The 16,096-nt window shown below is 29.8% G+C and overlaps 1 protein-coding gene across 1 annotated transcript; it reads right to left on the bottom strand.

Moving 5' to 3' along the window:
- Positions 1-11,372: 11,372 nt before the first annotated feature.
- LOC129959285 (uncharacterized) lies at positions 11,373-12,425 on the bottom strand. Its single transcript, XM_056072107.1, has one exon. The coding sequence runs from the start codon at positions 12,423-12,425 to the stop codon at positions 11,373-11,375; it is 1,053 nt and encodes a 350-aa protein (XP_055928082.1).
- Between the last annotated feature and the right edge of the window lie 3,671 nt (positions 12,426-16,096).

Here is a 16,096-nt window from a genome sequence, read left to right as displayed (position 1 = left end):
AGTAACAGGTTGCATTTGATTGGATCAGTTGATCCACAAAATATTTCAGTTTGAAATTCTTTCAAGAAAATTTTCATAAAATCTACAAATTCCAAATTAGTAATAGTAAATGACAGATAATTTTTATAATAGATAAAAAAAACTTATAAGAAAGAAAAAATAATAAGGATGGTTAGAGACACAATTATGGATTTCTGAATCAAAGAAATTCATCTAGTACTTTTTAATATTTTAAAAATATTAATTCAATCATAAAACTCAAAAAACATTTCTGCTTTATTTTTTTTTTTCTCAAAATATATAGTTACTTTATATTATCAAAATCCTCTGGACCCGAAACGAATGTATTAGAATTTAAAAAAAGCTCCAATTAATGTGATCACAACATCATTTAATGTTAGAAATTTTGAAATAAATCATTGAACGATCCGTCATTTTTAAGAAGAGAGTGGCATTCTTGGCATTCTTTATTCCTCTTGTAAGGAAACGTCTGAACTCGGTGTGACTTTCCTCTTAGAATGGGGGTTTACATTCTTTTGTATGGACAAAAGCGATCTGGATTGCAGAAATCTGTTAAAAAGACATACACTATTTCTTGCGACTGAATTACGAAAGCAAAAGCGAATTAAAAAGAAAGAAAAGGAAAAGAAAACTTATCTGAGTGTTAAAGACAAAACTGAAATTCTTAATATGCATGAAAGTTTACCTAAAATGACTTATGGCGCAGCTGAAATTTTCAAAGCCTATTCTTTTTAAAATTTTGAAAAATCTTGAGATTTTTGAGAGCACGACCAAGCAATAAACGTTGTTGATTCCGATGAGGACAAATGTGTTGAAGAAACCCACCAACAAACACCAAAATGAGTCAAACATTTGATTGTCTTGAAACGCGATGTGCAGCATCAATGAATTAAAAAAAAAATACAAATACGAACTTTATACGAATGAACTATTAAGAAATAATTAATAATAAGTAACAATTAATGAATTCTTTAGCTATTATTTTCAAAATAAATTATCGACAACCTTGAAGCGTAATTTTTCTCTTTTCTTTGAACTGATAAAAATATACTTGATTTTACCCGATAAATTTATTGTTATCAATAGTCTCGAAGTGATCACAATAAAATGTAGCTAATCTTCATCAATATATGCTGAATGTCAAATAAAGCTATCAAAAACTGTTTTTAAATATCTATAATTTTAGAAATTTAATTCTGTAAGAGTGGCATTTTTATTGGCTATCTAACTTTAATTTAATTTAATTAAATGAATAAATATTCAACAAATAATCTATGTATAATTGGTGTATTAAGTTTCATGTTTCATGGAAAAAAAAGTGATAAACAAACTGAATAAGTATTTATCATAAAAATATATTCAGCTTTTCTGCAGGGAAAATTTAGAATAAAGTCAATTGAATGCAAAGGCTTTACTCCGCAATTCCTTTCTATGGTATAAGAAAAAATAAAAAAGAAAGTCCCGAATTTTTTAAATAAAAAAGAAAATTGGCTAAAAAAGGGGGGAGTACAATTTATAGCATAACAGTGAGTGACTTTGAAATGGTAGGGAACTAAACCGTTAAAAAAATAATATTGATAGATGAAATTATTTAGTCTTGAATCGCTGTGCATAAAATAATAATAAATGATTTCATCAATATTATAAGATATATTTTCATGATTTGTACTACTTTGAGATAAATATTTCATTTCAATCGAGAAAAATGGTAGAAAACAAATTAAGGATATGCATTTTTAATTAGATTTTGTTAAATGATATCACTAATGTGGTGTGGATATTTAGAGAGGAGTCCCGACTCAGTTGTCGTCCTCATCACTTGACTACGGTTGAAAATTACAAGGTTTATCTCAAAACAGTCATCATAATGCGCCATTTTTCACTCATCTGTGATTTGCGGGACTTAAAAGTTAACTCGCAGTGAGGTGAATACAACCGTAAAAAATCATTCACGTTCTTCTCGTACTAGCAAAATTCAGCTGTATCAAGCAATTAGATATTTCAGATTAATTACAATTATTCTATGAAAAATTTGTTCGAATTATTAAAAAAACTATTCCAGAGAAAATAATTTTTTAATTTTTTAATAATTTTTTTTATATTAAGGTTGACGTTGCAATTTTGCTTACTTAAAGAAAAAATTTGAACTACAAATTTGACAGTCATAAACTGAAAAAAATATATTAAGTCACTGACTTTCTATTAATTATAATACATTTCAGTAGGTTTAAATTTTAATTATTAATTTTTAAATAGTTAATCCTGATTTGCATCACTTTTGACCAACTTTATACCCGACTTTATACCAGCATTAATTGCTTCTATTTACCAGGTTTGGTCACTGTTATTTTAGTTATTTAGTTAGCTACAGTTATTTTAAAGAAGAGGAGAAATTAATCTCAAAATTTTTTACAAACTCCATAAAATTAAATATCTTTATTTATTCTTACATGCAATATGATATATTACAGATCATGCAATAAATAACAATCAACCCAAATAATATCACTTCATTTTATTGAAGAAGAAAATTATTTTCAATCAATCCACTTAATATATTGCAACGAATATCCAATAATTGAAGAATATTAATAAGTATAGTTTAAACTCATTCAAACTAAGAAATTTGAATTAAAAATAAAGAGTGACTATCATTGTAAATTTAAAATCTATGATAATTAGAGGTTCTTATACTATATGATTGTTAATTTTTCGAGGTTGAAAGAAAACTGCAAACAATTGACTCGAGTCAAATTTTCAGCACACTACTTCAAGTGGCAAATTAAAACGTTTCTGAACTTAAAACAGCAAATTGAAATGATTATTACAAAGAAATTATTAAAAAAAAAAAAAAAAAAAAAAAACTTTAAAACTACACATATAAAATCTTTTCAATTTTTTTCTGCAACTCTGGATTTTTATATCATCATTCATTTTTTCATTATGTTTAATCATCATCCGGTCAAAAGAAGAAATAAAAAAAACTTTGTGCTTCATCTTTGTGTTCTATGTGATCATTAAAGAACTCCATACAAACCTGAATTAAAACAGTTTCGAATTTTTGACTTATACCATCTCTTTGGAGGGAAAACATAAAGGCTAAATTATCAAAAAAAAAAAAATTCATGTAGTTTAGCAACGAATTTTATCAAATATTCTGTCGACCATTTCAATGCCGATTTACACATATCATACTCTTTAAAATACAAAAAAAAAAAATGTTTAAAAAATGTATAATTACCTAAAATTTTATCATGATTTATCAGTAACATTCTTCATTCAACGCATTCACGAGAAGACAATCTTTTGCTAAATAACCTGAAATACATGAAGAAACATTTCAATTTCATAGAATCATATTAGTAGTGTTTGGGAATAAATTGATGCTGTTCTCTTGTGAATAACTGCTATATTTATTAATTTATTTGAAGAATTTCGGGTGGTTTCATTGCAATAGTCATATAAATAAGAGGAATATTTCCTTATCATGAAAAAAGATTTTAATTGCTTTGTCAAAAATTTTCACACCTAAATTTTAATGCTTATCGTATTGAAATGATAATGCAAGTTTAAACATTACTAAAGTTTCAACTATTTTATAAACAGAAAAAAAGGAAATTCTTTATGTCAATGTTTCTGCAATAAAGCTTAAAGATATCTTTATCAAATATGAAATCACAATAAAAAGAATTAAGTAAGGATTCTAGCAAGTTTGTCAGTTGATATCAGTTTGTCTTTCTTCTTTTTTTAAATGACATTTTTGAAATAGACCGACATTACCAAAAAGAATATATATATATATTGTTTTTTTTTTTTTGGCTCCCATATAAATTTTGTTTATTTTGGCCATGCTAACATATGTGTTTGATATCTTTGCTATAAGGAATGAGAGGAATTTATGAAAAAGTTAATCATTTTAAAATGGAACTGGAGCAATATCTTGTGTAAATATTTAAAATAAATTATTGAATCCAAGGGTCAAAAATTCTTTTCATTTAATAAATGTCGGTTTAATGATACTTATAATTTGATGTCAGCTAATTGTGTATTTCATTATTTTTTTATTACATACAAGTTAAGATATCTGAATGTTCATTCCAAAGAGATATTTAAAGAAGATTATAAGGGAAACTGGTAATGCAAAATATCATATATGCATATATATTGTAAATAAAGTAATAAGCATGTAAATTAAAAACAGCAAATATTTATAAATTTAATCCTGAAGTTATGACTAGGATAGTTATGAAAGGATTAAGCTACAGAATTATGTTAAAAAGCTTTTTTTTATGCAAAATAAAATTTCCTATGTATGAAGTTTACGATGGATAAAAAGTAACTTTAATTTACATAATTTTAATAAACATAACTTTAACTTAAAAATTATTTTTCTATATTTTTAAAGCAGGGAACATATAGTAATGGAAATATAAATCAGATTAAAGTATAAAAATAATTATGACTAAGCATACTAAATATCATTAAAACCGGCAAATTTGTAAATTCATATATAAAGCAAATTTATTCAAAGGGTAGATTACAACAAGGAGTTATAGCAACTCAATTTCTCAATTCTAAAATTCAATATACTTTGCAAATCTAAAATAATTTTGAATAATTCAGAATATTTATGCGATTCAAAGATATCTATTTAAAAAATTACTGGATGTTGAGTAATTTACTCACACCAGAAGATTGATTATTTCACTGAACTTGATATTAGCGAAAAGTTTTACATTTTTCAGAACGTAGAGATTTTTTTTTTCTAAAATAAAATACAAGATATTAAACCTCTAAAAAATTCTTGATTCGATAAAAAAAAAAAAGAATACAATCAGTCTAGTACAATAAAAAAATCTCAAGCTATTCTAATATTCCATATACAAATTTAAGAATAACGACAAACAGAAGTATTTGCTATTATTCATTTCACTCAGATTCTATATTAAGGATATTTAACTGACCTTTTTAATAATTTCATTGTATTAGAGTAGTTGGTATTTGAATTAAACCAATCACACAAAAAATATGTGAATTGAAATTTTAATTGTGAAACATGACTCATTATATGTGTACACAAATAAGTTTTTATTGCATGACATGATGGAAATGTTTTAACAATCATCAACATAACATCCCTTTTAAAAAATGAAGAAAATTTATCTTTAAAAAATTCTCAGTATAATGATATATACAAAGTATTTTATCACACAAGTATTTTTTTTCTGATTACATAAAAAATATGTTTGCAGTTCTTTTCTTTTCAGCACATTATGAAATCATAGCTGCTATACAGAAAATTCATACGGAGCATCTTATGAAAACAAATTTCATTCTTAAATATCAATATTACATTAACTTTTCATTCACAATGTAATTTATAAATTTCTAAAAGTTTTCATAAGCTGTTTATGAAATGTATCACAAGAGTTATTTTTTTAAAATGCAAAACAATATTTACAAAGATAAGAAATAGGGATTTCAAAATAGATATTAATAGAGGAAAATTTAAAAATAATTTGTCTCATTAGATAATAAAATTTTTTCAACAACAACAACAAAAAAAATATGATATTCTCATTTACATATAGAAGCAATGACAACACTTTCCCTCGTGCTCAGCGATTCAATTGAGCTGGGAAAAGTGTTATGCTACCACTCAGCATTGAAATGATAACACTTACCAGAGTGCCGTTCTCCCCCAAACATTCATACCAGTGAAAAGTAAAGTTTGCGATGGATTCGCCGATCCCATAGGGATAACTATTGCGATTGAGAGCTAGTACAAAATACAAGCATCAATTGAGCCACTTTTTTTTAACCCAGCGCCTGTAGCCAACCCCAGAGCGCTAGTAAAATTACATTTAACTTTTTTCAAAATCAGTAAATCACTAGCTTTGAAGATGTATCGATAAAAATATGCGTCAGGCAAAATGTACTTTCAAATAATTTCCAAGGTTCACTAATATCAGGAAATTCAGAACCCTGTAAAAACAGCAATGGTAGTGATTGCTGGCGTGATCCGTTCCTAACACGCCAGGACAAGTGTTGTGATACAACTGAACATTTAAAAGACGGTACTATCCCCGGAGCCCTTCTCGATCAAACTCTCCTACTTGTGAAAAGTACCGTTTGCGCTGGATTCGCCCATACCATAGAGATAAATGTTGGATTGAGACTCTAGGATTAAAATGTAATAATCTACAAACAAACAGCTTCTATTAAGCTTCCTTTTTTATAATAGCGTGGATTTCATCGCTTTCAGGATACTAATTTTCTACTTTTTGATATACTAAGTAAATTATAAACAGATGAGAGAAAAATACCATATAGAATCCTTATAAATATAGTGGTGTGTTTGTTTGCAGATAAAAGTTATTAATAAAATATCTGGAAATAAACTGGAAAACCTACGAAATATAGTAGCAAAACATATAACAGGTTTACCACCTATGGTTTATGAGACATTTATTACCACTAAAAACATTAAGTACTGGTATAAAATGATCAAATCTGTTCTTTAAATTTGTAGCGTTACGGGAATCTCCCAAATATATTTACGATGTTGTTCCTTGTGGACAACGGACAAAGAAATGTAGGGCCCCTCTGAGACCATATTTTACCCATCAGACGTTAGTTATAAAATGTTTAACAAAAACTACAACCCTCGATAAAATCTCCTTTTTTCATTCGAGCGCGGCGGTACCACGAGTCCTAGAAAGACGAGTAGCTCTAGATATGGCAGTTGCAGCAACTTCACAGATGAGAAAATTCACATAAATGCACTTCTTATAAAAATAGTGGTATAATTATTTGCAGATAAAAGTTATTAATAAAATATCTTGCTTTACAGAATTTCTAGTTCAAATATATTAAAATAGTGAATTTAACGGTGTGGATGTTTCCCTCCTTTTATTAATAAAAAGAATGAATACTGTAATTGATTTGTATGATTATACCAGAAGCATTTATTTATTAAAAAGTTGTTATTTATTAAAATGCTTTTATTTTCTTTTAAATGTTACTTCAAATTTATTGACCGCAAACTGTGTCTAATAAAATGCGAATCCATATGACTCCATCCATTTTTCTGACGGAACTTAATCAAGAATTCGAGACCATGTAAAGTTATTATGAAGCTTTAGTATTGTTTGTTTATTTTGATAGGATATACTTCTGGAGATAATGTATTAATCAATTTTTGATTGCGTTAACCCGGCAAAAGCTAAGAACTCGTTCAGGAGCATACGCCGGATAACAAACCTCCATTTCTTCCTTCCTATTAATCGATACATATCTTCAGGAAATTAATTAGAATGAACTTTCTAGACCGAGAGGCGCTGCTGCGCCTGTCCAACAAGAAGGAAACGACAAGAGCGCTTCTAAGTCCATTGCTTTATTCTGCATTACTTTAATTTACATAACTTTAATTTAAAAATTATTTTTATATAAGATTTTTAAAGCAGGGAACATATACTAATATAATCATAAATTTGATTAATGTATAAAAATAATTATGAATAAGCATACTAAATATTACTAAAACCTGCAAACCTGCTAAATATATATATATATAAAAAAGAGAGAGTACACAGTACAAATTGGTACAAATTCCGGTAAAGTATTAAACAATTCATAAGTAGCAATTTAAAATAATTGACTGAAATGTATTATAATTAACAGAAAACCAGTGAAAATAAATAAAGAATAACGTGACTTTATTTTCTATTCCAGTCATCTACTATAAAATTTCCATTTCATATTTTCTCTTTCAGTATCCAAAACTGAAGCTGCAATCCTTATTATATTAATTTAAAAAATTATTTCCTGTGACATAGAATTCTTTTAATAATTTTATTGAATTTTTCATAGAACTGTTTTAATGTAGTTTAATTTATCTGAAACTCATTACATGTTGCATCCGAATTTTTTTTAATAGAAACAAATATGAATGAATTTTTTTTGTCTTTTATTTAATTTTGTTACATAAAAAGAAAGAAAAAATTCGGGGTATAAAAATGTTTCAGATGATAAATTATTAGGGAAAATAATCTTGTAATTAAATTTGGTTGAGGTTAGGCCAATTTAATAACTATAGGGTGTTCTGAAATAGACTGATGATTTCAAAAATGTATAACAGGAAATCGGCTAAAGTTAAAAAATAAATAATAATAATAATAAATAAATAAGTAATTCTTTCAGCAAATTAATGTGACAGGGCACAAATTTTTCCTTCACAGTTTTGGTTTTAGTTCAGAACTTTGTCGATTGATGACGCTGCAGACAGTAAACATGCAAATAAAGAAATAAATGAAAATCACAAATCACAATACAATTTTGCGATATCTTCTAATAAATGAAAATCAAAGTACAGTATTTACGAAATGTCCACTATCAGCCGCGGTTACATGTCGTAATCGGAGGACGAATCTAGTAGACATTTTCTGGAAAGAGGCCAATGAAATGGCTCTACATGTCTCACTGATTATTTTTTCAAGTTCTTCAAGTGTTCGGGGATTTGTCTGTTACACCGCATCCTTTTAGTGACCTCAAAGCAAGAAATCGCAAGGATTTAATTCTGGTGAATGAGAAGCATGGGTAATTTAAAGCAATTACACGGTTATCAAATATATTTAAATCTCTACATTGAGGAAAGAAACAAAAGCAGTGAAACCTCATATGAATAGTCGTATGTTCATTTTTCTGTATTTTGCCATGAATAACAATGAAAACTATAAACATTAGCATGATTAGGTGCAAAACGTCAGCGAAACATGTGAGATATTTGGGCAAATGAAAATTTACTTGAATATCTATTGGGCAGTATGAATTGGGTAAAATCCACGCTACCTAGTGGTGGCTTTGGCAAAACGTGAGTCACGTGACTCCGTCTTAGATTAGGAATGACCCTCAAGTAAGAATCAATTCAAAACTGTACTTTAAGTTAAGTAAGTTAATTCGCTTAATTTAAGTTTTAAGTAGTTAACTCGCAGTCGGGTGAATACGACCATAAAAAAATCATTCATGTTCTTTATGTACTAGCAAAATTCAGGTCTATCGTGCAATTAGTATATTTCAGATTAATTACAATTATTCAATGAAAAATTCGTTCGAATTATTAAAAAATCATTCCAGAGGAAATATTTTTTAAAGCTGATATATCAACGTAAATAATGCAATTTTGGGTGCTTAAAGAGAAAATTTGAAATGGAAATTTTACAGTGGTAAAATGGAAAAAATATATTTAGTCATTGGCTTTGTATTATAATACATTTCGTTAAACTTAAATTGCAATTATTAATTTTTAAATACTTTATACGATATGTACCACTTTTGACCAATTTTATACCAAGTTTATACCAACCATTTTTACATGTTGCAACAATCTTCCTTTTTGTTGTTCTTGATATAAATACCACTTTTTTATCCATGCAATTATTTTTTTCCAGAACGAAATGTGAAAATTGTCCTTTGTCACTGCACATAATTTTTTTTAATGTTTCAATGTCTTTGAGTTAACAGAGTCAAATAGTTTGTCAATTTTCTAAATAAATTCTGTAATTTTAATTCCTTTGTTCTCTAAATTATTTGCTGCAACCTGTAAACTCAAAAGCAGCTACAAAAGAATAACTTAGTATCTAAAGAAATGAACAAACATTATAGGAAATAATTCAATCAATTTGTTTCGAAGTAAAAAAAAAATACATTTCCTTTATGAGTTTATATACAAATATACAAAAAATAATATAAAAAAACACATTTCCTATTTATATTAATATTTCCTATTTATGAAGTCTACAATGGATTAAAATCTCAGAAAAAAATATTAATTTAAAAATTATTTTTCTATCCGATTTTTTAAAGAGGGAACATATAGTAATTATTACATATTAATGTAAAAAAATAATCATGACTAAGTATACCAAATATTGCTATAACTTGCAATTTGTAAATTCATATATAAATTAAACTTATTCATTAGATAGATTACAACAAAAGGTTATAGCAACTCCATTTCTCAATTCTAAAATTGAATATGCTTTAAAAATACAAAATAATTTTGATTAATTCAGAATATTTTGGGCAATACAAAGATGTTAATTCAGTCATCTGGAAATCGCAATTGTATGGAAGAAGTTTTCGAGCTTGGAAGCTCCCCGCTATTCTTAGTTGCTATAAAAGCAGAACTATACGATTCAGCTGCGGAAAAGTCTGTCCAAGAATATTGGCGACATCCATTGGTGAGGAATATGTTATATTCCAGGATTTCAAAACAGGAAATGAAAACTCCCGTTAAACTCCATTAGCAGATTTTACTCTCTTCCACAACTGTTTGCTTGAAGTGCGATATGTAATTGAGGAAATATATCTTATCCAGGACTCCCTCTGACTACGACGTCGAGCACGACGAGCAATGGCTCTGGCTCGTTTAAATGCAACAAGATTTTTCATCTTCGGATACCTTCGGAAGATATTCCACAATTTCTTCTGTTGTTTGTGACTGCCGTGACATATTTTATTCAACGAAGGTCTTCGAAATTTTCGCGAACCTGGTGAACTTTTAGGAATGGATTTATTAGTGGCGTTTATCAAGGCATCATTGATATGTTGCACTGCTTCCGAAATGTCTGTGGTACTGACCACTGCCTGAGTAATATCTGCCAATTGTGTATATACTGACCAGTCTGCTTTCTGGAAAAGGAAATGTTGTGAAGGGCGAGTTCCACGGTTTCTATCAACATGGGGAAATTATTAAAGGGAAATTATCACTACCATAAAGGGAAATTATCACTACCATAATTATCATTACCATACCAAGTAGATGCAGCAGACTGTAAGCAGTGTTCGAATATGTACTTTCACAGCCACAGCCTGCAAGGAAGTATGTAAGTTAAGTGGTGTGCTCGGATACAGATTTGATATTAAAATACATGCTCCTCCTGAACTATGAGATCCAGAATCTGCATCTTTCCGAATACAGTTATAGCCAAACAATTTTAATGGTATATTTGGCTTCAAGAAAGTTTCTTGGAAACCAAAACAAAAGGGATGAAAAGTGTTAATGATTGACTTGATATCTTGTAACTTAGAACGAAGGCCACGACAATTCCATGAAAGGAAGGTACCCATTAAGTCAACGGTTTTTCTGGAGAGTTTATAGAAACATGCTGATGAGTTGGAGAGATTTCACAACTGATGTATAGGTCTTCATCCTCATCTGACGGATGGAGAGAAAGATGGTCAGGACTATTAGGCGTGTCTCCAAAGATAGACAATAAGTCTTTGTGGACAACAACTTGCGTTGCTAGCCCCAAAGCGACTGAATTTTTAGAGGTTGATTTCTTCATTTTTTAAAGCAGATCTTTATGTGTAAGACCACGTTTAGCAAGGTTTAAAGTCAGAGAAGTTTGCGATTTCGTCTTTGATTTTCGTTTTACGGCTTTACGAGTCTCAGTTGCAAAATAAGTGGAATGAGTGGAGTCAGAATCAGATGCTTTAGGAGAAGCGTTATGGGTTTTGGAATATTTAACACAACTGTAACAAATACAGTTTTTGAAAAATGTTTGTTTAATAACTAATGCATAGCTGACACCAGGAATGGGTGTTTGAGCCTGGACCCGACGTCTGGCTTCAGGGTAAGATATATTTTCTTTTACTTTAATAGATATAATTTGTTTTTCAAGCATCCAGCATGGGCAGGATCGAGAGTATGAAGAATGATCGCCGCTGCAATTTATGCACTTTTCTTTAGCAGAACACTGTTGGATCTCATGCCCTCTTTGAGCACAGCGGCCACAAGTGTGAGACCTGCGACAATTTAATTTTGCGTGTCCAAAGCCCTGGCACTGATAACACCTCAATGGATTAGGGATGTATGTTTTCACAGGCAACTTTATATAACCGGCGTAAACTGATTCGGGTATTGTTGGCGTCTGAAATGTAAGGATATGGTGCTTCGTATCAATGAGTTGTCCGTCCTGCCGAATAGTTATGCGGCGTACGTGTATAACTCCTTGAGATTTCATTTCGGCAGTTATTACGTCTACGGGAACATCTAACAATTCACCGCAGGTTATTACACCTTTCGAGCTATTCAGTGATTGGTGAGGTGTTACTGTAACTGCTATTGTAGCCAAATATTTCAGTTTTAGTATCTGCTGCTCTTGCTTTCGAGATGAGACCTCTACCAGCAAGTCGCCAGATCTCATCTTTCGAATACATGAAACTTCACCGACTGTTGCTTGCATGACCTTCTGGACAAGGAAAAGAAAAACAGTTTCAAAAGTTTCCTTCTGTTCCGAAACACGTTTAACAATAAAAAAAGCATCGAAATGTTCATTAAGATTAAAAGACGAAGGTTGTTTACGGTGTCCACTGAAGGGACCCTTAGAAGAAGCGCCCATACGATATGATTAATGATTCGGGCCCGACGGCACCGTCCACCACGGAGCCCAACAAGGGATGGCAGCCACCGGCTCTAGATATTCCCAGCCTCGGCGCTTACCATAGTGCTAATCGGTACCTATATGCTGGGATTCACCCACAGGGACAGTGACCACCCTTAACGCCAAGCCCAAGAAGTGACCCCTTCGCTTCATCAATAGCAGACTAACTACTCCGGTGGTTAGCGACCAGCCAATTGATACACCGGGGACCACAGTGCACCACCCATCTAGTGGGTTGCCACGTACGGCAAACACATGGGGGTATTTGCTGTCCATGAGAAGCAGGAAGCAAACAGAGCGGCGACAGCTTCTCATGGGGAGCTCCCTCGCCTACCCTCGAGGGAAAGGAGAAAAAAGGAGACAGCAGAAGGCGCAGTGGAGAGTAAACATAAAGGGAGTAGAGATTCCTGGGTACCTCGGGATTGGGACACCCGTACTTCCCTATAGTAGGTGAGCCCTGAGGCGGCAAGTGTAAAGTGTATGGCTTGAGGTATTGAGAAATGTCTTAGGTATCATTGCTTTTAGAAGTTATTCTTGATCAGATATTTTCTCCGCATTTTTTTCATCAGCGCTTATTTTCCCTTCATTTCATTTGTAACCGTTTTAAGATAAATGGGTCATTTAGACGTACATTTCGCTAATTCATAAAGCATAAATTAATAACATAATCTAACAGATGATTTCTTATTATTTGAAATTAAATATATCCAAAGCTTTAGGATTTTCGGTAATCAAATAATTCATATATATACAAAATCAATCACTTTATAACCCTAATATGTTTATAAAAATACACCAAATCTCATAATTAAAAATCTAGTATTCCCGTTTATATTTATATATGAAAACTTTATGTTTTCATATATAAATATAAATGGAAGATCTTAACTATAAAACGCATTTGATATCTGAGACCTATATGTATATATTTTAACAGTATAAAGACACATCCTAAAGACTGATTTAAGTTGCGTGTTTAATTTAATTAATTAAAAAAATTAATTAAATTTTTCTAAAATGTATAATAATTTACATTTGACATTATTTTTGTGCGTTATTATTTTTTGATTGCATTCATGACACACTTTTTCTTCCTAAATATATTTATTCTAAATTTAGTAACTCTACGTACAATGGTCTATCTTGTAAAATGGACCATCAAAATCAATGAAGTTTCTGTGAAAAACAGAATTAGTTAAATTTTTTCATATATGCCTGTTTCTAATATTTTTGTGGTTGATAGAAACAAACTTGTAAAGGTCTTAGCATAGTTAAAATAATATACACCTAAATACAATTTAAAAAAATTTCTAAAATATATATTATGCAAATCAAAATGTATTTGCTCATGATCAATCAACATTAAATAAAAGATTATTCTATATTAAAAGAAAAGCATTAAATACTAAATAATCTCTACGCATAATTCCTTTTACAAGCACTATAAACAGGGTTTATTTTTATTTGCTTCATTTTGTATCATCATACAAAAATAAAAGAAGAGGAAAAACACTTCTCTACACAAATGATGATTAGTAATAATAGTAATTTATTAATTACTATAATTACTAATTATTATTACTATTATTACATTAGTAACAATAGTAATTTATTAATTTCAAAATAAATGAATGATGAACAATGATAATCGAATTTTTATACTTTAATAGTGTTAAACATTCTTTGTGATAGGTTATTAATATAGTAATTTTAAAATATAAATGTTATGCAAAAATAATTCAAATTATTTTTTATGGGTAATAGCATTCAAACGTTAATGTTTTGTTAAATATTCCTTCAAATTTAATGCCAAATAAAAGAAAATTTTAGCCTATGTTGAGAAAAAAATTACAGCTGTTACATAAGTATTACAATACATTTTTTTTATTTAACAATATATTAATAGGAAATTATTCATTTCATGTTAATAACACGATGACAAATATCTATTACGAAAATATACTAGAGATTTAATCAAGGTTTCATGTACTGCGATTGAAAATAAATTACACAAAAAGAAAGGAATGTCGTTCTCATAATTGTGAGGAGAGAAAATATTTTGTTAAAACATTTTTAATGTTAAAGCAACAATTTATCCTGAAATGACTGATTGAGTAACAGATTAAAAATTTACAAATCATCATAACAGTGATAACTTTATTCGGCAAAAGGTATTCACCTGGGAGGCCTTAGCGGTAGTATTTTGGGGGAAGGGATTATTTTTTTTTGTTGTTTTCTTGTTATACATATTTTATTCTTTTTTATTTTTTTTTTATTTTTATACATTACATCCATTGCCGTTCCAATGATGAACGGTCAACACTATATTGCCGCTCAGCGGTCAACACAACTTGCCACTCAATGGAAAGATCTCTCGAAGGAGTCACGTCAAAGAGCGGTCTAAACACTACATTGCAATCACCTCCCAGGCTGATACCTTACTTGCTATCAGCTTCAATCTTTATAAATAGCATTGAAAGAGACATTTACTAAAGTAGTGGTAGTAACACTATTTAATTACATCTTTCTGTGTTAGAAAGATGTAATTGGCGGAATCTTACTGATTGTAATATCAATTGCCCTTAAACTATTATTATTGGAAAAAGATGCATACGTAAATTATTTAACTCGGAAATATTATTACTTACTAAATTTAAAAAAGAATTTTTATTCAAACATAATTGAGGTACCATATCCATTATCTCTTTTTAATTTTTAATGAAAGATTGCTTATTGATTTATGGCGGCGCTACAAACTGATTTCTTGCACGACCCCTGACAGCGCCATTTATCGGCACATTTTGGAACTTTTTTTCCTTCTCCAAACAAAATTCCATTACCTCACGATTGTTGTGCTAAAATACCAAATCATTCTGACAAGTAACTTTAAAACTATCCATTTTTGAAATCGCAACTTTTATTCCAATCACAATGATGATCATGTCGTTACCGCTGAAAGGGGGATGCAGTAGCTTCTGAGAGTGAAGAAAGACCTCTGAGACCCGAGAGCAGAAGTCAGACTTCCAGCTCATATGATGGTAGCACTCACACGCTCGCTTTCACAGCCTCTTTTTACATTGGGCGGGGGGGGGGCTCTTTCACACACCTCACAGAAAGAACACAGGGTGAATAATAACCATGTCCGAACCAGGACTCAAACCCGGAACGCCCAGATCACAGGGAAGACACGCTACTCCTAGGCCAGGAAGCCGGCAAACGCAACGTAAAATATTAGTAATTTATTAATTTCATAATAAATGAATGTTGAACAATGATAACGGTATTTTTGAACATTCTTTCTGAGAATTTTATAGTAATTTTAAAAATAAATGTTTTGAAAAAATAATTTAAACTTTTTTTTATGGAGAGTCGCATTAAAACAGTAACGTTTTGTTAATATTTCTTTCAATTTAATGCAAAATTACCAAAATTTTAGCCTATGTTGAGAAAAAAAATTACAGACGTTGCATAAGTGTTACAATACATTTTTTTTATTTTTTTATTTAGCAATATTTTAAAAGGAAATTATTCATTTCATGTTAATAACACGATGACAAATAATGTAATAATCAAATATACTGAAAATTTAATCAAGGTTTCATGTATTATGATTGAAAATAAATTACATA

Source organism: Argiope bruennichi, chromosome X1, assembly GCF_947563725.1.
Source record: "Argiope bruennichi chromosome X1, qqArgBrue1.1, whole genome shotgun sequence".
NCBI lineage: Eukaryota > Metazoa > Arthropoda > Arachnida > Araneae > Araneidae > Argiope > Argiope bruennichi.
This window is presented reverse-complemented; position numbering and strand designations above follow the sequence as displayed.

What these genes read in the sequence shown, in the direction of transcription:
- LOC129959285 (XM_056072107.1), bottom strand. Translation starts at nt 12,425, where the DNA reads ATGGGCGCTTCTTCTAAGGGTCCCTTCAGTGGACACCGTAAACAACCT.